The sequence below is a fragment of the Papilio polytes genome, unplaced genomic scaffold (genome assembly GCF_000836215.1).
Source record: "Papilio polytes unplaced genomic scaffold, Ppol_1.0 DF824135.1, whole genome shotgun sequence".
Lineage (NCBI taxonomy): Eukaryota > Metazoa > Arthropoda > Insecta > Lepidoptera > Papilionidae > Papilio > Papilio polytes.
Window position 1 is genome coordinate 3,404,874 of NW_013525069.1, and position 25,640 is coordinate 3,430,513.

The window sequence follows — 25,640 nt, forward strand, 5'->3', positions numbered from 1 at the left end:
CAGCCGTTTTGGCTACAAACTCTAACAAACATCCATCCATCTATACTTTCGCATTTACAATATTTATTTTAATATCTATGCAATCTACATCTAGCACTATGCTATTAATTAGACTAATCAAGTACCAGGGTAGCAGCAATGGGTAGTAGCTAACAGGGTTGTATAATTGTTGACTGGGCCTAGCAGGGCCGGGCAGGACCTGGTAGGGCCGCGGCGGCGCACAAAGCGTTCGGTAGTGCGTGTCACAGGTCGTGTCTAAACTCATCAATCTTACCTCCATTTCATATTAGAATAGAATGTGGATTAAGGGTTGATAAATTAAAATTCCTATTTCACTTTTAGCGTTAGTGTTTTTTTCTTTTCAATATTTTTGCGTTCTTTTGTTGATACAAATGGAATTGAAATTATGAAAAATTGTATTAACGTGTACTTTAAAAAAATATTTTGATGACATATATTGTTATGTGCTTTTGTCGTGCTTGTAAATAACATAGTTAAATTATAATTAGAACTTTCATAATTTAAAACAGTAACACATAACAAATTGTGTAACAAAAGGCATCAATGAAAGATTAAATTTAAAATAAAAAAAAATACTCTTAATTGAAATGTGTATGTCGGCAACCCTAGATACAAGGTATGGGTCCGGGGCGATAGCGCGCTGTGAAAAGGCCGCAACTCCGAACACCGGCACAGCCGCGCACAATGCGCGCCCGCGCAAATGGAATACGACGCCATTGTCGATCCACAAAAGAAAGGCAATCATTCGACATGAATAAATATCTTTGAATAATGGAGGCTCACACTTCCTACAATAAAATGTTTTATGTATCAGTATTATCGCGTATAAATCGCTTTATGTGTTACTACACTTTCTTGTTGCTACGAGTCGCATACGTCGCATACGTCGACATTTGATAACTGATCGATGGTTAAATTTATTATGTGTTACTGAATTTGTATTTTTATTTTTAGAACGAAGTAGTGAGTTAAAAATACTTTATTCATAGTTCAACTTTAACCTTTAGTTAAGTCGATTTTAATATTTTATTCTACTACTATTGCTTTCTAGTCCTAGTATAGATTTTTACAAAGTCGTTACTCTTCCAATGACAGCGAGCTAACGCTGCGCTGCGGTGGATATTTTTCCACTTAGTTTCCGAATCTAATAGCATTAATTATAAGGCGGCAGTGAAGCGCGGCGGAACGAACCGGGCCCTCGGAGGTCCGAAGGTCCGGAGGGACAGGAGGGCCTCCTCCAATAAATCAATTTAATTTAATTCAATTTGAACCGAGCTTCCTACCGCTCCGACTATTCGGTAAAGTCACGCGAGCATAGTACATATTATTGTTAGTAATATGTACTTTAATAGTAATAAATTTTGATAACCAAAATAAAGGTATTGAACAAAATTACATAATTTAATATTTTATAGTGTGACAGGAAAAATCGATGCTAATTTATATTATAACATGGGTTACAGTGTGTACTTAAGAAAGGAGTGGATTCAGATATGACGGCTGATAGAGATGTATGGAAGAGCAGCACATACTGTGCCGACCCTCCATAAGGGATAAGGGCAAGTGAATGATGATGACAGTGTGTTCGAAAAGAGTATGCGAGTGTAGTAGTGTAGTATCAAAAGTAATCGTCATAGCTTCAGATTAAAATCACGGCCGATATTCAATTCAAAAATCACAACAAAACAATAAAATTATCATAATCCAAAAGCTAGCGCGAGATCGATGTATTATTCATCTTCATAACGGTACAACAGAGAGCGAGGTACCGGCTCACGTCAACGGCTAATTCAATTTCTTCACTTCAAATTAAATTTGATCTGTAGCCGGCCGGGTGTTCTCGCATTATATAATACGTGTACTAATAACGCGGCGTAATACCAATACCTGAGTCGACAGCTCCAGCCGACCACACAGCGCGCCGTCACGTCTCCAATGAGATCCGTCCCGCGATGACATCCTTGAAATGTTTTTAATAGCGTGATTTATAGAGCAAATTAAACATTTGACTTGCCGTGAATTCGACGCTGAGTGGATCCGACACGCACGGACGCGACATCGACACGACGCGCTGGAGATAGAAGTACACTCGCGTAAGAAAACCCTTTACGTTGTTGCACTAGAAGATAACTAGTTTAATTTATCACAGTCACATATAGTATGACCACCAAAAATGCTAAGGTCACCTGATAGAGGCTCAGATAGCTTAAATATGACGTCACTGTCAGATATGGTAACAAAATCCGATATTTCCATCACACATTTCACATGTTAGATTGTTGTGAAACAATTTTCAATTTGGTGAGACAGGCCCTTACAATTACATTACAAAAATAGTCTCAATTACAACAAATAATTATTACTAACCAATAAGCTACAGCTAATATATTATCTACGAGCTGTTGCCCGCGACTTCGTCCGCGTGGTATTAGAAAACATACAAACTATATAAATTACAAAATTTACGTATCCCTTGGGAACCAGACATTTCTCGGGGATGAAACTTATCCTATGCGTTCTCCAGACTTTGTTTTATATCTGTGCCAAATTTCAATACGATATGTTGAACCGTTGCAGAATAATCGAGTAAACATTAAAAAACTAGATTAATGAATCCCACGGGAACCGTAACTATTCCCGGGATAAAAAGTAGCCTATGTGTTCTTCCAGACTATGCTCTAAACCTGTGCCAAATTTCATAGAGATCCGTTCAGCCGTTCAGGCTACAAACGCTAACAAACATCCATCCATCCATCCATCCATCCATCCATCTAAACTTTCGCATTTATAATATTAGTAAGATTTATTTTCAGGTAACATTATTGATCTGTGTTTCCGATACTAACTTCTAAGATTCCAAACAATGTCAGATGTTATTCTATCTATGCAAAAACCACCTTTAAAATGCAGTACTATAAAAAATAATAATAAACTACAACTTATTTATTACCTTTTTCATCTAGCACTTTTACTCCCGCCTGTACTTGCGTCCGCGGCGGGTCGCCTCTGCTTTACGTCAACGCTCGCAACTGATTAATACGTGGCTACTGGCTACCGAGTGCTGTGCGGAGGTTTTTGTAACTACGAAGACAGCGCGTGTCCGTGAGAACCGAGCTCTTAAACCGAACTATCGCCAATCGTTAAAGAAAAGTTCGGACAGTTAACAATGAGTGGGTTTTACCATTTTGCAGCTCACATCTGTTGCTTGTTTAACTTGTATTGTTTAACTTCTAATATTCTCTGTCGTACACAATGTTTTGTTGTTGATGTTTTTTGACAGATATGTTATTATTGGGCCTGATGCAGCCAGCCATGTTTGCATCTTCTACAGATAAGAAATAAATAAATTGATTTTCGATAATTTTATTTATGTAAGACTAGCTGTTGCTCGCGATTTCGTCTACGTGGAATTAAAAAAGATTTAAATATGTAGCTTGTGTTACTCATACTCATAGATACATTACCCTTCTATTGGTGATTTTTTATATAAATCAAATACATACAGAAATACATATCTTTTCCTATTATAACATTAGTATAGATGAGTGAATAAGTGAATACTTTACATATTCTGTAAGCGAGTCCATAGTCCTAAAGTGATTACAAAATATCCTCTAAATTACATATAGGGTTGTCACCCTAATTTTAATTCGATCAAATGCTCGAACAAACTGCGTCGGCGCTATTCTCTGTGAAAGTCTAATTTATATAAATTAACAAAAACGTTTCCGTTTCAACTCCGATCGTCCGTTTTAGAAAAAAAAATGTTTATTTCCTACTTGCCCTAATAAAAGTATGGCGTGACCGACCTAGTTTCTATTCTTTAATTTTATTAGAATACAGACAGACAATCAATGAAGTACTTTCTTTAACTAAATAAAAAGGGAAACATCAACTCTGAGTAGACATGTTAGAAAAATTAAATTAATTTTGCATGAATATCTTTTTTAGATTTGACAACCCTACTTAAACCAACTCCGCGACAAACTAATAACAGTGCGATCTAGTTTGCAGCGCATTTTAAACATTAATGACCGTATTTATAGTGCAGACATGCTGAGCTAAAATTATTGCTTTTCTGTACATTTACTCGAGTTTTAAATACCTGTTGACTTTACCGAGAACTAAAATAAATTCTTTGAAGATACGCAAATATCTTGTAATCCATATACGAATATGTAAATAGTTGTTGTATTGAAAATTAACAATTAAAACATGGAATTTATAAAAAAAAATATTGTAAGAAAACCGTTAAAGATAGATATATGCTATCGAGGACTTTTCTGTAGAACTTTTTGAGATCTACATTTCTTTCATACAACATTTTTATATACCTCGTAACGGTTTAGGCAGCGTAAGCCGAAAAAAGTTTAGTAATTTTTTGACGCCGGCGTCCAGAAACACACTGTTTATTAATAGTTCCTAAACATTAGTAATAATAAAATATAGCCTATGTTACTCACAGATAAATTACATTTCTGATAGTGAAAGAATTTTTAGAATCGGGCCAGTGGTTTTTGAGTTATTTCAATACATACAAAAATACAAAAATACAAAGTTTTCCTCTTTATATAAACCTAACTAATAATAATATGAGTATAGATAGGTTTCCTTTCTTCGGTCAAAGATTGTCACTTTTTTCATTACCTGTAATTGATCTATCTAAACTTTCCTAATTTTAATATTATAAATAAGAAATAGAGATGTGCCGTATCTGTGGATCTTGGTCGTTTTTTATTTTACATTAATAGATAAAAAATTAACGTATATTTCGTTAAAAATGTCCGTAGCCATAGTTGCGTATTAATATTTTCGTACGTCAAATCTACAGCAATAATTGAAAAAGGTGTTCTGTAATCGTTTTAGCTTGTCAATTCTGTACGGTTTCTCCTATATTAATTGCCGAATCAGGCCTCGGGCCGTGGAACATAAATAATAAAAAGTGGCGCGCACCCTATACCACCCCTAAACTCCGACATCGAATTACACGGCGCTGCCTAAACGAATTGAAGGAAACGATTTATCGGTTGCTTGATCGAAACTAAACTTTGTAATATGATTAGTTATTATAAATATGTATTTTTCATACATTTAAATTGTAAATTAGTTTAATTTATATGTAAAACAATTTTAGTTTCAAATAATTTTAAATTGGACCACATTTGCACTGTTTAGTTTCCTTGGTTTTATATTCGATTTTTCATAGAGCTTTGTTAACTTCGTTTTCAATATTCCACAATATGTTAGCGTATATGAAATATTAATTTAACCAATTGAATTAGTGCTATTTATTAATTACTAGTTTTCTCCCGCGACTTCGTCTGGATGAAATTAAAAAAGCGAAACTGAGTAGCCTATGTGTTCTTCCAAATTATCCTCTACATCTATACCAAATTTCATCGAAATCCGTTTAGGCTACAAACTGTGACAAACATCCATTTAAACTTTGGCGTTTATAATATTAGTATCTGGTGAGAGAATTAGTCACAGACTAAGATTTTAAGCGTTGAATCTACTCTCATCAGATGTCCTGATAAAACCTTCATTATTTGAAATTTTTACGTGGTTTTAAACATATTGTAACCTAGTAAAGTTTTTAAACAAATTGTAACCTAGTTTGACAAGGCTATGTTACCACTTAGGAAAGCATCGTGATGCATCTTTCACATATCGGCGAAGAAATTCAAAGATATGTGTGAATTCCACTAACCCGCACTTGGACAGGGTGGTTGATTATGGCCTAGTCACCCTAAGTCAGGGTAGGCTCCGAGCCCTTTGGTGGCGACGTTCAATGAGCTGGTAATACATGTTATCACTGAAGGAAGCAAGCGTCTGGTGAAAAGTCATCTAGAGGGAATATCATGCGGAAGACCATATTTAAGATGACTGATGTCGAACTGGACCTTATAAGATCAGCGCCAAATCTGGAAATAAGCCCAAAAAACCGACATTTAGAAATTTACTGAACAAGACCTTGCTGTAGTGTTCTGATGATGGTTTAGTAATAACGGAGTAGTTATGTAACTATTCAATAAAACTATGAAATTTTGTACATGTTTTATTTTATTCTTACAGGTTATAACAATAATTTACATTAATACGTATAACTTTGTACCTGGTTTTATTTAAATAAATAATATTATATAAACAATTTCAATAGTAACGTATTAGCGTATTTACAAAAAGTTGTGAGCATTAGGGTTTCGAACATTATAGATGTCAATGTGACGCACTTCAGTTATCAAGTTTGAGTCAACAATAACAAAGTTTCTGCATAGTTTCTGTGTTAATGGAAATGGAATATCATGATATGCAACAAATGCTATAAATGAGAAAATTTAATATCTTACAGTACAGTATATTTACATAAATCGAATGCAGTTTTGAATACAACATAAATAAGCATGTTCAATTAATATTTAGAGGCGTAGTTTTATTTTAACAAATGATAATATTTTAATATAGTAGATAATTGCTTAAAAGTAGTATATATAAGTGAAATCATTGGTACCAGCAATTAGCTAGTTGTGTCCAATTAAAATATATTTATAACCTCACTTAACAATCAATTTTAAAATATTAAATAAATATGATAATATTAACATTTCATGACTAAAAAGCAACACCAACAAACAGTTGCCACATTTTAAAGCTACAAAAACTACCGATGTTCTGTCAATTGGTAGGCTCCAAAATTATGTATACTTGGATTAAAGGGGAGTGTAAACTGTAAAGGATTGAATAAGGGAATCTGAAAGCAGATGGGTGTGGGCCACATCGCGGCGGCCATCGCCAGCACCTCGGGTTGGTACGGCAACAAAGAACTGCCTTCGCTACCTAACATCACGGAATCGTCACTCGATTCTATTTCACCGTCACTAGATAATAAACTGTCGATAGTAAATGATTTCTTAGGTTTCACTTTAACCATGCAAGTGTCCGGCTGCGTTACGTGGAAGGGTTCTAGTGGCGGCACGCGCGCTGCGCCCTGAGTCGATAGGAAGAGCCGGTTGAAGCTCGCGAGTGCCGCCAGCTCCGCGTTGAGGTTGTCCTTCTCGCCCTTGTGCAGCTTGAAGCGCTTACGGCGACGCAGAAGCGAGCCGTTCTCAAACATGTCGAAGGCCTGCGGATGCAGTGTCCAGTAGGCGCCCTTGCCGGGCCGGTCGGGCCGCCGCGGCACCTTCACGAAGCAGTCGTTGAAGGAGAGGTTGTGGCGCAGCGAGTTCTGCCAGCGCTGCGTGTTGCGTCGATAGTATGGGAACCGATCCGTGATGAAGCGGTATATCTCCGATAGAGGCAGCATGCGCTCTGGTGAACTCCAGATGGCCATCGCCGTTAGAGAAATATACGAGTAAGGAGGCTTCTGTTCGGAGTAGGAGTCGCGCGACGGCCGCGGCATCGTCGACGACGCTAGTGGAGTCACGGTTCAAGGCGCGCGGCGAGGCGGGCGTGGCGCAGCGGGCGGGGTCTCGGCGACTCCGCCCCCGCTCGCCGGAGCCCCCGCCCGCGCGCGCTCTCTGTCCGCAAATAATATGCTAACGAGGCCGCCGCTCGCCGCTCGCCGCATCTCTCTCTTGCGGCGCGGCAGATACTATCATTACTACAATGATTGACTGCGCACTTACCGCCTGTTGGTTTTATAAGTAGGTGTCTACTTTTATCGCACTGACTGCTCGTAAGTTTTAATAAATTTCTTCAAGTATTATGATACTCGCTGGATATTTATTTTACGTTTTCATTGGTTTAGTAAATGGTTTTAGTTTATTTGTATAAATTATAGACATTATTGTCTATTGACTTTACATTAAAGATTAAAGTTTAAGGCGAAGACATCTTCACAAACTTTAAGCTCTAATGTCACCATGTGGAGAAGAGAGATTTAATATGCATATAAGAATCGCATAGTCTTAATACTTATAAGAATAATTTGCATCAAAACATCAAAAATTTTAAGCGAAACCGTTTATTTTGTTAGAAGTCAACTATTTTTAACGCCATCTGTTGACGAGTAGATTAAATAAAAACAATTTTTATACTACATTAATAATTAAAAATGTTTGATATGTATAGATATGCAATTGACGATTTATTTATGAATTATTTGTCGTTTTTGTCCATTTAGATGTTTGAAGATTCGCTTGATCAAACAATTTTGTCAAACATGTTTGATCGTTAACAAGCGGTTTTTAAATGTGACAAAATTATACTGGAAAACAGCATTTTAACGGTGAGAGACGCCAACAACGGCAAATGGGTCGGCTCGCTGCCTGCAATACCGCGATCATATTGAAATGCGTGAAGTGGGATCAATTCCGCGTTCCGTCTGCTGAGTGTTTATGCCGGTGGCTTAATTGATTGAACTCTTTCTGTCCCTCATAAGGGATGTGAAGGAGAAGTGGATTTGACGTAGAGGGGGACGTATAAGAAGGGAAATTATCCTCTTTCTGTTCAAGCCGACGCATCTGCAATTAAAGATGTCTATGGGCAGTAGTGCTTCGCTATTTAAGTAGCAGCTTGGTTAGTCACCTTATTATAATAAAACATAATTACTGTCAAATAATTTATTAATAAAACACAATATTTAATAGAGATTTTTATTTCATAATAATACGATATAATAAAAATAATTCTCGTATATATTTACATGATTCAATACGAATATATATAAACTTTAAATAGAAAATGATTTATAAAATGTTACGCCTAACACTAAAGTATTCACTGTTCACAACTTTGAGGTTAGCTCCGGAACTGCCTTGAACAAGTCCGCTACTAAACCGTAATCTGCCACCTGGAAATTAAAAAATTATTATATCACTAACTTTCGCCCGCGACACCGCGTGGCATTAAAAAAGAAAAGCAAGTAGCCTATGTGTGTTCTGCCAAATTATGCTCTACATTTGAACCAAATTTTTTTGAGATGAGTTCAGCAGTTTAGGCCACAAACGATAGTTTGGTAATAAAACAATTTGGTAGTTTAAACATCCATCTAAACATTCGCATTTATAACATTAGTAACATTGACTAAATTACAAATTCGCTGTTTATTTAAAATTCATCTAAAACAGAGACAAAAAATTGTCAAATAATTACTACAAATAGATGTGGAAAAAAAATCTTCATGGTTTTTAAAAATCTGTTACGTAGCCGACAAAGATTAAAAAAAATGAAAAAATGGTTTTCCATTTTTTTAAATCTTTGTCTGCGACATGGCGCGTAAATGTAAGTTTATTTTTATGTATAGAAATTCCATTGTTAGTTAGTCTGTTGGGTTCTTTTTTTTATTAGATAATTATTTTTAAAGTTTTAAGTATGTTCAAGTTACCTGGAAGATGGGAGCTTCCGGGTCCTTGTTGATGGCAACAATTGTTTTGGAATCCTTCATTCCAGCAAGATGTTGTATAGCACCGCTTATTCCCACCGCAATGTATAGATTCTGAAACATTGTATGTAAAATGTAGTTTTCATTGACAAAACTTATTCATTAAAAATACTAACTATTGCCCGTGACTTTATCTGTGCAAAATTGAAAAAACATAGCCTATATATTTTTTAAGATTCTACATTTGTGTCAAATTTTATTGAGATCTTTTACGCCTTTATGGATATACGTAGTAACATCCATCCATCCAAACTTACACACTTAGAATATTACTAAAAAGTAAGATATTTATTCCAAATTTAATTACTAAAAGTTGATTAACAAAAATGTACAGTATATTATTTTATAAAAAAAATGCGATTTTAAAATTACTGATAGACAAATAGTATAACAATGTAAACATTTGTTATCAGTTAAAATAAACAATACACTATCTTTAGGTTAACTGTTATCAGGAGCTAGAACAAGGTCGTAATGTCATTACAATTATATCGAAAAATAAATCATTACATGAATATGCGAGTTTTAATTCCTTCATAACTATTCATTAACCAAATAATCTATCTAACTAGATTTTCATTTATCAAATTGCGATCATTACACATGACTAATTTTAAAGGTGTAGTAGAAACAGGCTTTAATATTTGAATGTTTCTAGTTGCCAAAAAAAATGGATAATGGGAAACAGCTGTTTTTTCTGATTATCCCTTTCTTATGTTCTTTCACTTTAAATAAATATCATACTAATATTATAAATGCGAAAGTTTAGATGGATGGATGGATGTTTGTTAGAGTTTGTAGCCAAAACGGTTGAACGGATTTCGATTAAATTTAGCATAGATGCAGAGGGTAGTCTGGAAGAACACATAGGCTACTCACTTCTTTTTTATTCCACGCGGACGGAGTCGCGTGCGAAAGCTAGTTATTTTATATATCAAAAAGATTTAGAGATAACTAAGTGTGGGACAGGGAAATCCTGATCAACCTTCATCGGTAGTTTGATAAACATTCCTATTTCCTATTCATAAGCTTCAAAAGTCCACAATGCGTTGAGTTAATCATTTATCTTCTAAAATAAAACTAGAGTTTATCTCAATTAAGATTTTTAAATAAGAAACACTTACAGGTGCTACAATCTTGCCGGTCTGTCCGATCTGCAGGTCGTTGGGCACGAAGCCAGCGTCTACAGCAGCACGAGACGCGCCCACGGCCGCGTTCAGCTTGTCCGCTAGCTCGTACAATAGCTTGAAATTATCACCCGACTTCAGACCACGACCTGGTTAGAAATTATACAGTTAAACTAATGTATGGATAACTTAAAAGAGACAAATAACGATTATAGTTAAATTGGAAATTACATAACATAAAATATAATCTCTAGAAACATCTTAAGGGCATTCCATGCAAAAGGACAGTCATTATGTTCATTCACTTTGTGTGGAATGCTCCTTATATCAATAAAAAGTAAACAAATAAATTGCCTCAACTGATTAATATTACAAAAAATGTCATAATAGTCTTAAAAAAACTCGATTCTAACTTTTTTTTCATTAAATACTAAATTAGATTACATTTACCTCCAGATACAATATTCTTGGCACTAGTTAACTCAGGTCTGTCTGACTTTGTCAGTTCTTGAGACAACCATTCCACAAGATCAGTCTTGTAGTCACCTTCCGGAGCCTTCTCAACCGCTGCCGACCCACCTTCCAGTGGCTCAGGAGCGAAAGCAGTGCCTCGCACTGTTACCACTTTAATTGGGTCTTTTGCCTCTAATGTTAAGATAGCATTTCCTGCAAAAAAATGACAAAACATTAGGTTTTGTTCACGACTTTGTCTGCGCTGGATTTAAAAATATGAAAAATGTTCATATGTGAGAGACCATGTTCTATACCTGATTGTGTGAAAGAGAGGTGCTTAAAAAGGGATTGAATTCAGACATGACAGCTGATAGAAATGTAGCAGGACATACTGTGCCGACCCTTTGTGTAGAGATAAGGGCAAGTTGATAATGAGTCTTTAAGTTATTAGTTCTATATTGTGCCATAATACCGTTAGGTGTTTTATATTCCTAGTTTAATATATTTGTATATTACCTGCATAAATAGTTCTTACAAAGGTGTTTGCGTCTTTTACACCAATAATATCTGTTATAGGTGAGACATCCAACTTGGCTGCTACTCTAGGCAGGATAGCTTTGCCAAAAGCAGTCGCTGGTGCTAAGATATGTGTGAAACTAAACTGTTTCTGAGTCGCTAATATGAGAGGTGCCAGAGTTTCAGCGGTGAAGCCCTTGAATGCATCACTCTCAGCTACTAAAATTTTCGATACACCACTCGCTTTGGATATCTGTTCTGCAGCCTAAGAAAACAAATATATTTAATAAATAATAGTCCTAATATTTTTAAATTGAAAAGTATTTTTAGTAAGGTTTATAACATTAATTTATGTTAAAAGTAAAAAAATTAGATAACGTTCTACTTAGCATTGTCAAACAGATAAGCTACGTACTGGGCCACATTTAGTTCCTGCTACAAGGACGGAGATGTCTCCGCCAATTTTCTTCGCAGCGCTCAAAGTATTTTGTGTGACAGGTAATAAGCCTTCGTTGTTATGTTCTGCTAAGACGAGAGTACTCTGCAATCGTCGAAGCTGAAAAATATGTAAATGTAGATTGTAATTTATATTTGCAAAGTTGTATTCGAAACATAAAACACAGAACTATCAACTTACCTGTGTAGAAAAAAATAAATGCCTGCTGCACGGCGAAAACATTATAAAAGTTATCTTCTTCCTATTTTAAAAACTTTGAAAATTCTTCAAAAAGGTTAAAAAGTCAGTCAAAGTCCAATGAATGAGAATGATAAAAACTTTTAAAAGAAGTTTTAAAACCTGTAATGAACGAATGAAAGCCACAGAAAATATAAACTTGCAGTTTTACATTTGACATCAGAACATCGATTTTTTTTTTTAACTTAGTTTAGTTTTAATGTCAATACATTCCTTGTTAAAATGCGTTTGTTAATTTTGTATATAATGCAAATTGTCATACATTTTTTTCATATGATTTACAGATTTTTTAGGTACTTGCTCAAAAAACAATCTTCGCAAACATTTGGTATTGAACTAAACTTTAAATCTATCTGTCAAATTATCATTCATTCATTAATCAAATCAAATGTCAAAGGTTTAGTTAGATTATGTTTTGTTTTATTAAATTAAATAGTTCAGTTTATAAATTAAAGAAGTGAGGTACACTTGAATGTTGTCTGATAAAGTTTTTGATATTTAATTAATTCATGTCTTTATAATAATAAATTAAATATGTCGTCGTTACCTATTGTGTCTATCACCAGACGAGAAACTTTCAGTTCTTGCCACCGACTACACAGGTAAGAAAACTTATGTTAACATTTCTGGCCTCTGACCCTGCATTAAACTATTTTTCCTAAATCTATCAGAATTTGATAAGATGTCTTTTGTCAAGGGTAATTAATATATGATGTTTATCTACGTTTAAAGATTTGTGATGATTTTTTTTTAATTTATTTAGATTAATCGTTTTGTTTTAGCCCATTTTTAAGTGATGAAGATAACAAAAAGTTGTATGGCAAATGCAATAACCCTAATGGGCATGGACATAACTATGTTGGTAAGATTTAGCTTAGACCAATTGTGGTTTAAGATATTTATTTTCTCTTAAGAATATACAATTAACGAGTCACATTTTATTTTACATTTACAATTTACATCAGTAGTCTAGTTTATTATCATTTATATTTAGTGGCCGCTTGCTCGTTTGCCACCTTATAATATAAAAAAAATTATATTAAGATTTTATTTTCTTTACAAATTTCTTAAATTTAATCTTAAATAACGACATTTATTTTCACAGTAATAACAAGTAATTAACTTTTCCCAAAAATTATAACAACACCATATTATATTTCAGTGTTGGTAACAGTCAAAGGGCCAGTTGACCCACAAACAGGGATGGTGATGAATGTACATGACTTGAAACAATTTATGCAGAAAGCTATAATGGAACCGCTTGATCATAAAAATCTTGACCAAGATGTTCCTTATTTTAAAGCTGTGGTAAGAATTATTATGAATTTTTAAGGTAGAAAAAAATATAAGTTATAAATTTAATAATTGATTATACAATTAAGAGAAGCTACTTTTATATTTTCAATTTTTATTTCAATATTTTTAGTATGATTTAGAGTTTTTCAACGTCACTTATAAACATGAAGGCATCCATTTTATTATATAATAAACTATCTATCGCAGGCGACTCCATCCGTGTGAAATTTAAAAATAGCCTATGTAACTCACTGACAATGTAGCTATTTTTTATTAAATAAAAACACAAAAATTCACTTTAGTTTTTGAGTTATTTCATTACAATCAAACAAAGTTTTCCTCTTTATAATATTAGTATAGATATTAACAATAAATGCAAACCATTAATTTAAAGATTAAATGACTTACTATTTACTCCTCTAAATGTATTTCTCTCCATAAATGTATTTTTTGTAGATACATTTACTTACTTTTACAGGTTAGTACAACAGAAAACTTAGCAATATTCATTTGGGATCAATTGCAAAAGTTGATGGACAAACCTCAGTTACTGCATGAGGTGAAAATATTGGAAACTGAAAAGAATCATGTTGTTTACCGCGGAGGAAACACTTACCCAAGGAAGAAATACAATGCATCAAGTCTGCACACAAACCATCATGATGTCTCTTCAGATTCAGACTGATAAGAAATAAGATTTTTTTAACACTTTCAATGCCATGGACATGACCTTTGTAACATTAAAGCCCACTACAGATGCTCAGTTCTGTTGTTTTATTACATTTAAAGTTTTGCCTCCTCATTCATTTGAATTGTTTTACTGTTATGTAAATCTGAGCATATTTAGTGTGCATTATTGGTGAATGAATTTATAGCATTGAAAGTGTTGAGATTGTTAAGATCTGCATTCCTTTTATGTCTTCTCTTATTTTTTACTTTTATACTTGTAATACTGATATTAAATTGCATATTTTCCTATGGTTAAGTGACTGAAAATTTTTGTTCCTTTTTTAAAATGATATATTTTGTAAGAAATAAATACACTTGCCAAATAAAAAATGTTTATTACGAAATCACTGGTATATTGTTTGGTATAAACCAATAAACATTTTTCTAAATTTTACTCATTTGTATTATAATATATGGGAACATAATATTGTTCAATTCAAATTAAACATAAATAAACCTTCTAAAAGACCTTCAACCAGCTGTTTTATATAATATTTGTATCACAAAGTTGCAAACTGAAAACCTAAACTTATTTAACCTAAACCATGGACTTAAATAAAACCAAATTCAAGAAATACAAAAAATTACAAACAGAAATATGTCAAATGAATTTAACTGCAGTGAATTAGAATGTCTACCCTTTGTTATATTTTATATGCAAAAAATGTCTAAAGTTAATTTACATAAATAATACCATAAAAATATATCAGATTTATAAATTTAAAAAACAAGACATGGTTTTCAAGCATCAAATACTATTAGTTATCTCTGTAAAACTATATAAACCGTCACCTGTTCCAAAACCAATATTTGTATACAACAAATTAATAGCAATATTTGTATACAACAAAATGACAATATTTGTATACAACAAAATGACAATATTTGTATACAACCAAATGACAATATTTGTATACAACCAAATGACAATATTTGTATACAACCAAATGACAATATTTGTTTACAACCAGATGACAATATTTGTATACAACCAGATGACAATATTTGTATACAACCAAATGACAATATTTGTATACAACCAAAGGACAATAATTGTATGCAACCAAATGACAATATTTGTATACAACAAATTTATAGCAAAATTTGTATACAACCAAATGACAATATTTGTATACAACAAATTAATAGCAATATTTGTATACAACCAAATGACAATATTTGTATACAACCAAATGACAATATTTGTATACAACCAAATGACAATATTTGTATACCACCAAATAACAATATTTGTATACTAACGTGTCAGACGGAACATTTATATCTCATACTACACTAACTATACTATATCTCAGGTAAATCCACATTACATTGTACAGTAAATAATTTCTTCAAAGGCTATAAAAATAAAAGATGGTAAAAGCAACAATAGTAAACGCATTTTAACCGGTATTTTATAGTGAAATTTTGGTAAAAAAGGAGTATTGCTTTATACTTCTGTGCTTTAAACCTTTCTTTTTCAATCCTAATAAATTTAATATATATGTATAATTAAATTAAACTATAGTGCAGTACTCTTTCAAATGTATAATACTTATGCTTTGTCTAAATAAGGGTGATTAGTTCGACAAGTCATTTAACAATTTATTAGGTTGTGTAAAAGTTATGAATCTTTTCAGTTTTTTCTCATAGAACTTATAGGTTAAAATAAACCCATTTTTTATTCAAATTAATAATGACCTATGAAAGCAAAATAAAGAATGAGTTAATAAATATTTATTGTTACTACATAATCGAATTGGATTTCGCTATTATTATTGTCATCACTATATTCTCTACACTATATTCATTACTCTAATTAAATTATAATTTTAGTTATGTTGGATAAATGTTATATAAACGGAATATCGATAGTTCATAGTTATTCGCTATGCGTGTTTCTTCGTCACTATGATACCCGTCTATTAAGTACGGCATTTCCCTTTATACAAATTTTATTCGATACTTCATGTGCGTCATTTATCAAACTAATCAATCTTATTTAGACAAACTAAAAGCACACATATCTGCACAAAATACCAATATAAATATATTAAGTCTAAACAATCACAGATTGGCACTAGAACTTTACATATAAACGTAAATGAACTTTGGAAAATTCTAATATAAAATTGCAAGAAAATACTGAAAAATTTTAATTTGATTTAATTAATAAATATTAATCAAAGAGATCAATTTAAACAAATATACAAGTTTTGCCGATTTCAAAAATAAGACAAAATAAATAAAATCTAGAATACAAATAAACCAAAACCATTTACAAAACCTTTTTATTTTAAACTGTCGCCTAATAAAATGTTAAAAAGTAATTATTTCTCTTCTACAATACATATCAATATCTTATTTCGTGTTTGCGCGACTCAATTATGTATCCAATCATAAATGACTACAATATTTTTTTTTAATAATAACTGATTGTTAATTATTTATAATAATTCATATAAAAATTAGTCAGACTCATTGCACAAGGTGTTAAAGCGAAAAAAAAACTTTGTATCTAAACTGGCAGTTTATAAAAAAAAAAGCAGATCCACATCAAAAGCTAAAAACACTTTTATATTGCAACACCGGCTTAATTACGTGCATATAAATCACACAGACTAAAAATAACCTAGATAGTTAAATTCTTATCTTTCTTGCGAGGATGTTTGATTGCAATATAAGGTATACCTAGTTCGAAGTCGTTTCTCGGCCAATACCTCAGTTGGGGTTTCTGTTCGGGTCTTTCTTCTGACACATTGAAGTACGCGCCGAGAACTAGCGCTGTATAACTGGCTATGAAGATAAGTATGTGCCAGACTCCGTGCAGGTAGGGGAAGTCGATGGAGAGCCACGCGTCGCAGAACATTCTGTCAATGATCCAGCAGAACATAGCCAGTAAGCAAACAGCCATGCAGCGCAGACCTAGTCTGTATACACGAGGGCATTTTACTCTGAAAACAAACATAAATTTTAATTTTCTTAGAATTAAAACTTTAAATCATACTTCCGACCAAATAATATGAAGACAAAAGAATAAAATAAAACTTTTAATGCAATGAACCAATAACTAGGACGCTATTCTCTTGGAGCAAAACGGTATTACATAATATACCAGATACAAGAATTCGTTACTGGACTCTGGACAAAGTCAAGGTTTTTTACGCTTTGTATATTTTGGAAGGATTTCAAGCGCAACATATAGCGATACTTCTTTAATGTATCCTCAAGATAAAGAAAAATATTTAATATTTTTTCCATGTAATAAAAACTAATGTTGTGCAATAATTAAACGTAAAAAAACATTATTCTCGTAAATAAAAATAATTGTTAACGACGCGCCAAGATTTTATAGACTTCGTGATATTTGGTATGATATCAGTACTGCGTATTGTTCTCACTGAATGCGCATAATATACTTCTGCAGCAGTACTAAACGTAGATAATAAGCTATATACATATGTATGCAAATAACTTCATAATAAATCACAATTATATAAACAATTCTGCATTTTCATTAACTATACCAAAGACAGCAAAGTAACGGTAAATTCTGAACATTAAAAAGTCCGTCGGGTTATTGCTCTCAGTCATTGAACTTACCTGTTGAGTTCCTTGTATAAGAAGAACAGAGCCGGCGCTACGAGGGTCATCAGGGCAAAGGCATTGGCTGCAGGGTGCATCACCAGGAAACCAGTCGACAACACAGCGAACAAGCTGCAGTAAAACGACAGCAACCTCCTGGAAATATATTAAGAGGCCGGTTAACCCTTATGCGTGATTTTTTCTTTTGAAAATAACCTAAATCGAAACGGGTAGTAAATTTAACATAGATCAAGGGAAGAATAAAGACAATTCTTTTTTTAAATAATCTATAAGGTGTGGAAAGAAGACTGATGTATAAATGCATCATCATGCATATAAGGGTTAAGTTGTGTTCGAATTAACGGGGCACTGCCACGCCATCTAAGTCAATCTGATCAATCAATATAAAAGCCACTTTTAGCAATTACTTTAATAAATTAATGGCAAAATTGCTAGACGACTGACAAGATCTAATACTACAAAATTTAATTTTTCATGTTGATCATTATTATTAGGTACTCAATTCGTTTGTATGTTTTAATTTTTTTATATGTGTTACGGCATAACTTCGCCGATGGTGGACCAATTTTGATAATTCCTTTTTTATCCGAAAGATAGTGTTACAGTTGGGTCCCATTTATTTGTTTGATTTTTGGCGTCAAAGCCGTAGTTAAATAGTTTTGTTAAATAGTCTGTGCTTTGTTCATTGAGTTTGGTTGGGCGCGCTTGCTCATATGGGAATATGGACAAGCGTGCACAACAAAGCCCATATGGGCAAACGTATACAACAAAGTATATAAAAATAGATAATGTAAGGTAATAATTTTTATGCGTACTTAGGAAGTTTAGATAACATAACAAAGGATAATACGTTTTCAAAGTATGTCATCGATAATACATTTACAAACAAAGTTTAATCGGTCAATTATTAAAATGATAATCATATGATATGCGTAGGAAAATCCCCGAATTAAAAATGTTTATTACATTAAAAACTATACGTTCAGTGTAGTTTTTGTTAAAATACATGAAAATTACATTAAGATATAATTAATTTAAATCACACACACACAAAACATATATGAAAATCCAAAAATGTGTTATGTTTTTCTCGGATATGTGTGACGTCAAACGTTCTCGATAAACAAAACACTACGCCTAGAACATACGCAGTTGAACCGAAATGGTGTAAATCTAGCAAATCGTGCATTAACAATAAATGTTGGTAATTCTTATCAAATTAGTAACGGCGTAAAATGACAATATAATCGGTACACGAGCACTCGATGCACCGGGGCAAGGGTGATTTAGAATTCAAGTACGCTTAGATGACGTGCTTGATATAGGGGCACAGACATGCAAACTGAATAGGGTTGACGCATTTATACAAAAAAAATCTTACTAATATTATAAATGTAAAAGTTTACATGGATAGATGGATGGATGTTTGTTAGAGTTTGTAGCCTAAACAGCTGAACGGATCTAGATGAAATTTGGCATAGACGTAGAGGATAGTCTGGAAGAACAAATAGGCTACTCACTTTTGTTTATTCTACTTCCACGCGAACGGAGTCGCGGGCGAAAGCTAGTTATCTATAAGTTATATAGAATCTTTGTAATTATTATCACAATCCTCTGTAAAACTATAACTGGGAATTATTCTACCTTTTTTTCTTTAATTATGTGAAAAAGTCATTCAAATTAAAGTAATTTCGATTGTTCTAAGCAATATAAAATGTCGAAGGCAAAGATCAGTTGCATTAAACAACTTGTATTACTGTTCATTTTCTTACTTTACATTTATATTCAGTGTTCATATTACATACTGATGACGCATATTACAAAAGTTGTTATTTTATTGTTAAAACAGTGTTACATTCTCACCGAGACTTGATTTTCAAGTTTTTGTTACGTTGAGTTGAATCGCTGTACCATTTCAAACGTATATCAATTTTTTGTCAACTTAAAATAATTAAAGATGCGTAAACAAGTATACTTGCACATTCTAAGGAGTTAAAAAATAAAATTTTGGAATAAACAATCTTGAGGTCTTGAAAGGGGTATGGTACAACATATGCAAAAAGAAAAAGCCAATCGAGGCTACAACAGTGGATTTCGGCTACACTCGTATGCAAAACAACGGCAGATCCAGTAGGGGGAGTTCATGGGGGTCATGACTCCCCTGAGCTGATTGGTTAAGAGCTTAACAAAGTATATTTACATATTTTGTCAAGCGCTTGACTTGACCACGACTGGCGCCAAAGCTGGATCCGTCCTTGGTGCTAAACATGTTAGTATCTCTTTCTTATTCAATAAAAATGAGGGAGACGATAAAACGTTTTCTACTTCTGTTTATTTCCGTAAACAATTATGAATTGCTGAACACTGCTAAACAGTTGTATTCATAACGTAATTAACGAATTACCAGTAACGTTCAAATAGCATACGTAAGCTATAAATGTATTCATAGCGTGCAATGTTATCGATTCAAAAAGAACCGTGAAGGTTAACGTGGACTAATTGACGAAGCATCTATTGCCGTGAAATAAAATAACTTTAACTAGCTGAACACCAATGCAGTTAGTTATCTTTATCGAATGTAAATAATAACTATAAAAATAATATTACGAGCGTGTTCGCGCTATATACATGCATATGTTTTTAAGCGATTTGTTTTCAATACGTTCGATTTTCATGTGTTTACTCGTACATATAATGTGAAAATGTGGCTTTGAGAGAAGCTACATAACTCAATATTTTTAACGTGTTAACTGTACAAGCTGACTACTCGTTCTCGGTTTATATCATATTATTGTGGTCAAGTTGTACCTGAATTTAGTTTAATAAAGCGAACACAGTAGCGACACATTTGACGTATTAAATACGAAGTGTTTCGTTACGGTGATGAAACAACTACGACGGACTTTTTTTTTTAAATCGCAATCATGTTTACGCAACATTTCGCGACAGAAATAGATGTTGATACAACGCAATGCACTCCCTTCAAGGAAAGTGCGTAGTATGTAGCGTGAATTTCCACCACTGTCAAACACATTGTTTATCTCTGTCCTTTCTAAGACAAATGAAAGAGATGGCAATATGTGTTTATACATATATTTCGACGATGAAACTTCACTTAATAAATGTTACGCATTATCCATAAAAGCATTCAAATCTTTTTAAAAGCAATTTTGTATATTTTATTATCATTGCATTATATTATTTTTCTTTCTTTAACTAATAGGAAGCCGCTACTCGTATAATCAGTAATGATTTGAACGTATTTAAAACAAATTTGGAATCAAAACGGAAAAAATGTTATCAATTAAATGAAGAGCGGAAAGCGATTATGGGAGCATTTGTTTTCACACGACTTCACTTGAGTTGTAGTACTATAACTTCCCGCATAGCCTTGAGGCTTGAGTCACAATACACTAAGTTTATAAAACTATATTCATGTATGGATTATTAGAATCAAAGTGGCCCTGTTTAATATGCCGTGTGCTATAAAAACATAATTTGTCACACTAAAGCCGTGGCAACTACAATGTTCTGAATAATATTATTAAATACACTTATGAACGAACGTAATCGATTAGATTGAACGATAAATAACTGATTTGCCTATTTTTACAACAATTCATAGGTAATGCATAAAAGTATAAAGAACTTGCGTTTACAACATTTATTATAACGCTTCGTTTTTTTTTTAGATTAGGCAAAGAAACTCGTAATACGCAACTGGCCACAATCTAAGTTTTTAATCAACGACTTCAGCCAAACAGCGAAAGGTACACGCTAGAAGATGATAGTTAATTACGCGATTTAATTACTGGTATTACAATCAACTGATAACATAAGTCAAGACATGGACTAAAATACGCTATTCTGACTTTTTTATATCATAAGGTGACAAACGAGCAAGCGTCCATCTGAATCTGCCAAATGGCAAAGCGACTTTTGCCCATAGAAATTCACAACAGCGGAAGCGTTGCCTACCCTTAATCGACAGAGGAGGACACGCACATAAAGAGGATGTTTCTCCTTCCTATACGTCTTCTCAACCGTCAAATCCCCGTTCCCTAAAGCGGAAGGAAAAGAGACTAAAGTTGGACCTCTTGCACCACATTCATCAGACGAAACGTGAATTTTCTCCCACTTCACGCCTGTCTTCTGTGTGGTGGTGGTATTGCACCAGGCGAGACGACCCATTCGTGCGAATATGTTAAAGCGGGCTCTACCACTGACTTCCAAATGTTGTATACATCTTTCACGATGTATTTACCAAGGAACAAATATACACGTAAAAGACTGCGATAGAACTAGTATAATCTTTTCATAGATTACATGATCTGTAGGATTGCCTAGACTCCCACACCTTGACAATGAATCAATCAACAAATTTAACATATAAAAGTTGTACAATCATCCAATTGAGAAGTCATTCACTAGACATTTTCGGCTTTCAAATTGGGCCTCGGTTTTCTTTCGCAAACAGGACTTAAGTACTGTTACTAAAAGTATTGAATAACACAGACAGAATCAAAGTGCGTGTTATGGATGGAGTTAGATAATGCCCAGGGCGCTAACAAAGGGGGCGCGGTAGAAATATCGCCCAGGGCGCTAGTACCCCCTAAACTGGTAGAAGTGGGAAGAAGAATGAAAAGATAGAATCTACTCTTGTATTGTCATAATTTTTCTAATTAGTTAGTAAAAATAAAGTAAAATAGAAAATGTTAACCGTATCTACATAATTTAAACAAATAAAATGAGTTCTATGAAAACAACTTTTTTTTACAAAATTAAAATAGACAATTGAAGCTTTAGTAGGATTATGCAATACAATGTCTTAGAATATAAATAGCAATATACATACCTGTTTCCACCCAAAAATTTTGGAAAATACCGCTTGGGGAAGAACATTGCAAAAGCAGCCATGAAAACCCACAGAATAGCTAGCTCATCCAGTAACTGGCCTAAAAATATTTATCATTTAAATTGAAAGAATTAAAAAAATAATACTGTAAATCAAATTATTTTACTAGACTAAAATGTATTTAAAAATGCTAAAAATAGCAATTTAGCCAGTAAGGCCTCATATACTGCAACTTTTTACACATATTAAACAGAGAAAATTTTTAATTATTACCTTGAAATAAATTATTTAAGTATGGCGAATTTTATTTGACATTTCAATAATTTACACTAACAAAAGCCATTGCATTCTTGTACATTTAATTAAAATTGAAGTTCAGATATCACTTACCAACTAAGCTGAGAGTAGCATGAAAATAAGCTGAACTTAAGCCAACAACCATCAACAGGACCCACAACACATTAATTGCAGGGTTGACGAATTTAGAATATTCTTGAAAAAGATGGATTAATACAGGCGGAAACAAGAAGAAAATTACGTTTGTTACCTGTAAATAAACATATATTAAGTATGAAAAAACAACTACTAATTTTTATTCCTTTTGAAGGAAAGTACATCATATTAAATTATTTTTCGAATTACAAAACCCAATCAAAACAATACTTACAGTGTTAAAAAATTCTGCTATAACTGGAGAAATAGAATAATTGGATTCGCACCAATCTACAGGTGAACTTCCTCGTTCTAAATGCGACCACATTTTTACAATTCCTGTTTCTTTGTTTACACCGAAAAAGAAAGAAATTTGTAAACACTAACTAAAATACAACAACGATCGAGGCTCGCGTAGAAAACACTAACTTGAAATATTTTATTTAATGCATTACAAAGTATTTTTCATACAAAAATTAAGAATAGAAATAAAAAATACGCAAGTTTTAAATCTTATTGGTATTCGGGTCGACTGCACGCGAATTTGTTGCAAACTGAATTGACAGTTGTCAGAGAGATAAAGATAAGTGACATTGACAACTTAACAAACAACAAAATCATCTGTTTCTGTCAAGAACTTGCCAGACCACTGACGTTTCAATTTTTAAATTGCAGACAATCTTAACGGTAGTGGAATTTTGTCCGTAGAGCCAACAAATATTAGAGTTAATGGATAGCGATTTATTAAAATACTTACAAGACTACTTTATTGTATTTGTTAGTAAAACTCTAAAAAAATCTTGTTTAACATAATCTATTGTAGTTTCAGATTAACTTGAGGTCACCATTTTTGGTAATCCACTGATAGTTCTGAACTAGGATTATCCTAATGTTAATAATAATTGTGTATCCAATAATCAGTAATACAGTCGATTGTTTCGTCACAATTAAAGCTATAACTTCTTCCGCGTTAAAACCCCTTGTTTTTGTTATATGTACACAAAAAGTATATTTCACGGGCACATAGATTTTGAATTGTCCCCTATAAAATGAAAATTTCTTGTATTCACTTTAAAACATTTTTTGGCAATGAATAACGAAGATTCGCTTAACAATAGTGCCAGCAGTGAGTTAAATTTTATAGATCAGTGGAGTGATGTAACAGTACTTAAAGAAATATCTAAAGGCGCGATCCTTCGCCAGCAAAAACTCAAACAGAAAAATGATAAAGATCTATACGATACCTTTAATTACAATTACGATGAGCCATCAACATCAAAGTCGAATCAAATACATCAAGTTCTTAGGTAAAATTTCTTCAATGAAATTAGTAAAAATCCTAGCTACCTCGCTGGTCTTGACCGAAAAAACGTAACTAGTGTAGTGCTTGATTACAGAAAGCCTGTATGTATCAAAACCAGGAAGACCAAAAGGAGAAAGTCTCCAAAAAGATGTCCAATGAGGATCGCGGAGTTAGCTGTACCTACTAAACGGCAGTGTATTGATACTTGGCGAACTAATGCCACAGTTATTCCTAATTTTATGGTCAGTACGGTACTAAATTCATTCTAAAATCAAGAAATTATGTCCTATTAGTTTGAAAATTATGGATTTTATAGTACTATGTATGAAAAATAAGCGTTTTCATGCATTTTCCTTAGGTAAAACGATTTTTCTTTAAAACATAAGCTATATCGGTTTTTGATAATAAAGGAAGCGAAAGGCTTCTATATTATCAGCACAGAATGAGTAATTGTGATAAAACCAAGCTCATTACATGGTTTAATCCAGGATATTAATTTTTGTTCACAAGTTTCATTATCACAACGACGTAACTTAATTGAACCAATTTACGAATGTTGTTCTTGCATACTATTTGTAGGCATACATTTTCTTTCTAAATGTTTGAACGGTATTTTCTGTTAATTCTTTAGGTAGAGCGTCTTAAACAAAGAGTGATGGATCAAAAACCAATAGTACTAATTGCTGATGCTGTGAATTGTTTTGAAAGTAGAAAAAGAAAGCCACGAAACAGGCAAGTTCTTTTCACTATATTAAGAGCGTTTCGTTAGTTGAACTGAGATTTCTTCTTTCATTAGAGAGATCCGATCCATATTCTCCAACTTGTAAAGATTACTACCAGAATGGTTATTGATCAGATTGGTGTCTCCGTTTTGCTTTTGCTCTCCTAAGGATTATTGGATAGTTTTCCATCACGTTTGCTCAAGAATACTTACTTAATATCTAAATAGATAAACTTATCAGATAATTCTAACTGTTGTAATACCAAAGCAATTGATACACATATTTGTTAATAGAATTAAAAAGTCGCACTCAGTTGCCGAAAACAATCGTATGAAAGAACTAAAGATGTTTTGCGCAATCTTTGGATACAAAATAGCTCTGAAATTGAGACAGCCAATGAATTTATCGCTTAATTATAGGTAATCCATTTACCTTAATTACACATATTTTTAATAAAACAACGACGCAGAAGTTGAAGGTTTGTTAGCAGTTACATTTTAAAAA

The 25,640-nt window shown here is 33.0% G+C and overlaps 5 protein-coding genes across 5 annotated transcripts; 2 read left to right on the top strand and 3 right to left on the bottom strand.

Annotated features, from left to right (window-relative positions):
- Positions 1-6,634: 6,634 nt before the first annotated feature.
- On the bottom strand, positions 6,635-7,420 carry LOC106099271 (fork head domain-containing protein FD4-like). Its single transcript, XM_013277760.1, has one exon. It carries the CDS (start codon positions 7,418-7,420, stop codon positions 6,683-6,685), a length of 738 nt encoding a protein of 245 aa, XP_013133214.1. The 3' UTR covers positions 6,635-6,682.
- Positions 7,421-8,601: 1,181 nt separating this feature from the next.
- Positions 8,602-12,273, bottom strand: LOC106099340 (electron transfer flavoprotein subunit alpha, mitochondrial). Its single transcript, XM_013277862.1, has 7 exons — positions 12,137-12,273; positions 11,915-12,055; positions 11,500-11,764; positions 10,981-11,196; positions 10,528-10,679; positions 9,347-9,457; positions 8,602-8,812 (listed from the first exon to the last, which is right to left on the bottom strand). Exons 1-7 carry the CDS (start codon positions 12,176-12,178, stop codon positions 8,747-8,749), a joined length of 993 nt encoding a protein of 330 aa, XP_013133316.1. The 5' UTR covers positions 12,179-12,273; the 3' UTR covers positions 8,602-8,746.
- A 294-nt stretch (positions 12,274-12,567) lies between these two features.
- Positions 12,568-14,552, top strand: LOC106099341 (6-pyruvoyl tetrahydrobiopterin synthase). Its single transcript, XM_013277863.1, has 4 exons — positions 12,568-12,795; positions 12,976-13,055; positions 13,356-13,501; positions 13,968-14,552. The coding sequence occupies exons 1-4, from the start codon at positions 12,728-12,730 to the stop codon at positions 14,172-14,174; spliced, it is 501 nt and encodes a 166-aa protein (XP_013133317.1). The 5' UTR covers positions 12,568-12,727; the 3' UTR covers positions 14,175-14,552.
- Positions 14,553-16,642: 2,090 nt separating this feature from the next.
- LOC106099302 (alkaline ceramidase) lies at positions 16,643-23,618 on the bottom strand. Its single transcript, XM_013277813.1, has 5 exons — positions 23,347-23,618; positions 23,070-23,226; positions 22,680-22,779; positions 17,822-17,959; positions 16,643-17,172 (listed from the first exon to the last, which is right to left on the bottom strand). The coding sequence occupies exons 1-5, from the start codon at positions 23,437-23,439 to the stop codon at positions 16,851-16,853; spliced, it is 810 nt and encodes a 269-aa protein (XP_013133267.1). The 5' UTR covers positions 23,440-23,618; the 3' UTR covers positions 16,643-16,850.
- A 245-nt stretch (positions 23,619-23,863) lies between these two features.
- LOC106099303 lies at positions 23,864-25,603 on the top strand. The gene is made up of 4 exons (XM_013277814.1): positions 23,864-24,418; positions 24,509-24,656; positions 25,046-25,146; positions 25,430-25,603. The coding sequence occupies exons 1-4, from the start codon at positions 24,201-24,203 to the stop codon at positions 25,557-25,559; spliced, it is 597 nt and encodes a 198-aa protein (XP_013133268.1). The 5' UTR covers positions 23,864-24,200; the 3' UTR covers positions 25,560-25,603.
- The last annotated feature ends 37 nt before the right edge of the window (positions 25,604-25,640 follow it).

Excerpts from the sequence above, each read along its gene's own strand:
- LOC106099271 (XM_013277760.1), bottom strand. The coding sequence starts at position 7,420 with ATGCCGCGGCCGTCGCGCGACTCCTACTCCGAACAGAAGCCTCCTTAC.
- LOC106099340 (XM_013277862.1), bottom strand. The coding sequence starts at position 12,178 with ATGTTTTCGCCGTGCAGCAGGCATTTATTTTTTTCTACACAG. Across the intron at positions 12,056-12,136 it reads ATTTATTTTTTTCTACACAG|CTTCGACGATTGCAGAGTAC; the intron begins GTAAGTTGATAG and ends CATATTTTTCAG. Across the intron at positions 11,197-11,499 it reads TGTAAGAACTATTTATGCAG|GAAATGCTATCTTAACATTA; the intron begins GTAATATACAAA and ends ATTTTTTTGCAG.
- LOC106099341 (XM_013277863.1), top strand. The coding sequence starts at position 12,728 with ATGTCGTCGTTACCTATTGTGTCTATCACCAGACGAGAAACTTTCAGT. Across the intron at positions 12,796-12,975 it reads TCTTGCCACCGACTACACAG|CCCATTTTTAAGTGATGAAG; the intron begins GTAAGAAAACTT and ends GTTTTGTTTTAG. Across the intron at positions 13,502-13,967 it reads TTCCTTATTTTAAAGCTGTG|GTTAGTACAACAGAAAACTT; the intron begins GTAAGAATTATT and ends TTACTTTTACAG.
- LOC106099302 (XM_013277813.1), bottom strand. The coding sequence starts at position 23,439 with ATGTGGTCGCATTTAGAACGAGGAAGTTCACCTGTAGATTGGTGCGAA. Across the intron at positions 23,227-23,346 it reads TAGCAGAATTTTTTAACACT|GTAACAAACGTAATTTTCTT; the intron begins GTAAGTATTGTT and ends GTTTATTTACAG. Across the intron at positions 22,780-23,069 it reads TGCTACTCTCAGCTTAGTTG|GCCAGTTACTGGATGAGCTA; the intron begins GTAAGTGATATC and ends AAATATTTTTAG.
- LOC106099303 (XM_013277814.1), top strand. The coding sequence starts at position 24,201 with ATGAATAACGAAGATTCGCTTAACAATAGTGCCAGCAGTGAGTTAAAT. Across the intron at positions 24,657-25,045 it reads CAGTTATTCCTAATTTTATG|GTAGAGCGTCTTAAACAAAG; the intron begins GTCAGTACGGTA and ends TTAATTCTTTAG. Across the intron at positions 25,147-25,429 it reads AAAAGAAAGCCACGAAACAG|AATTAAAAAGTCGCACTCAG; the intron begins GCAAGTTCTTTT and ends ATTTGTTAATAG.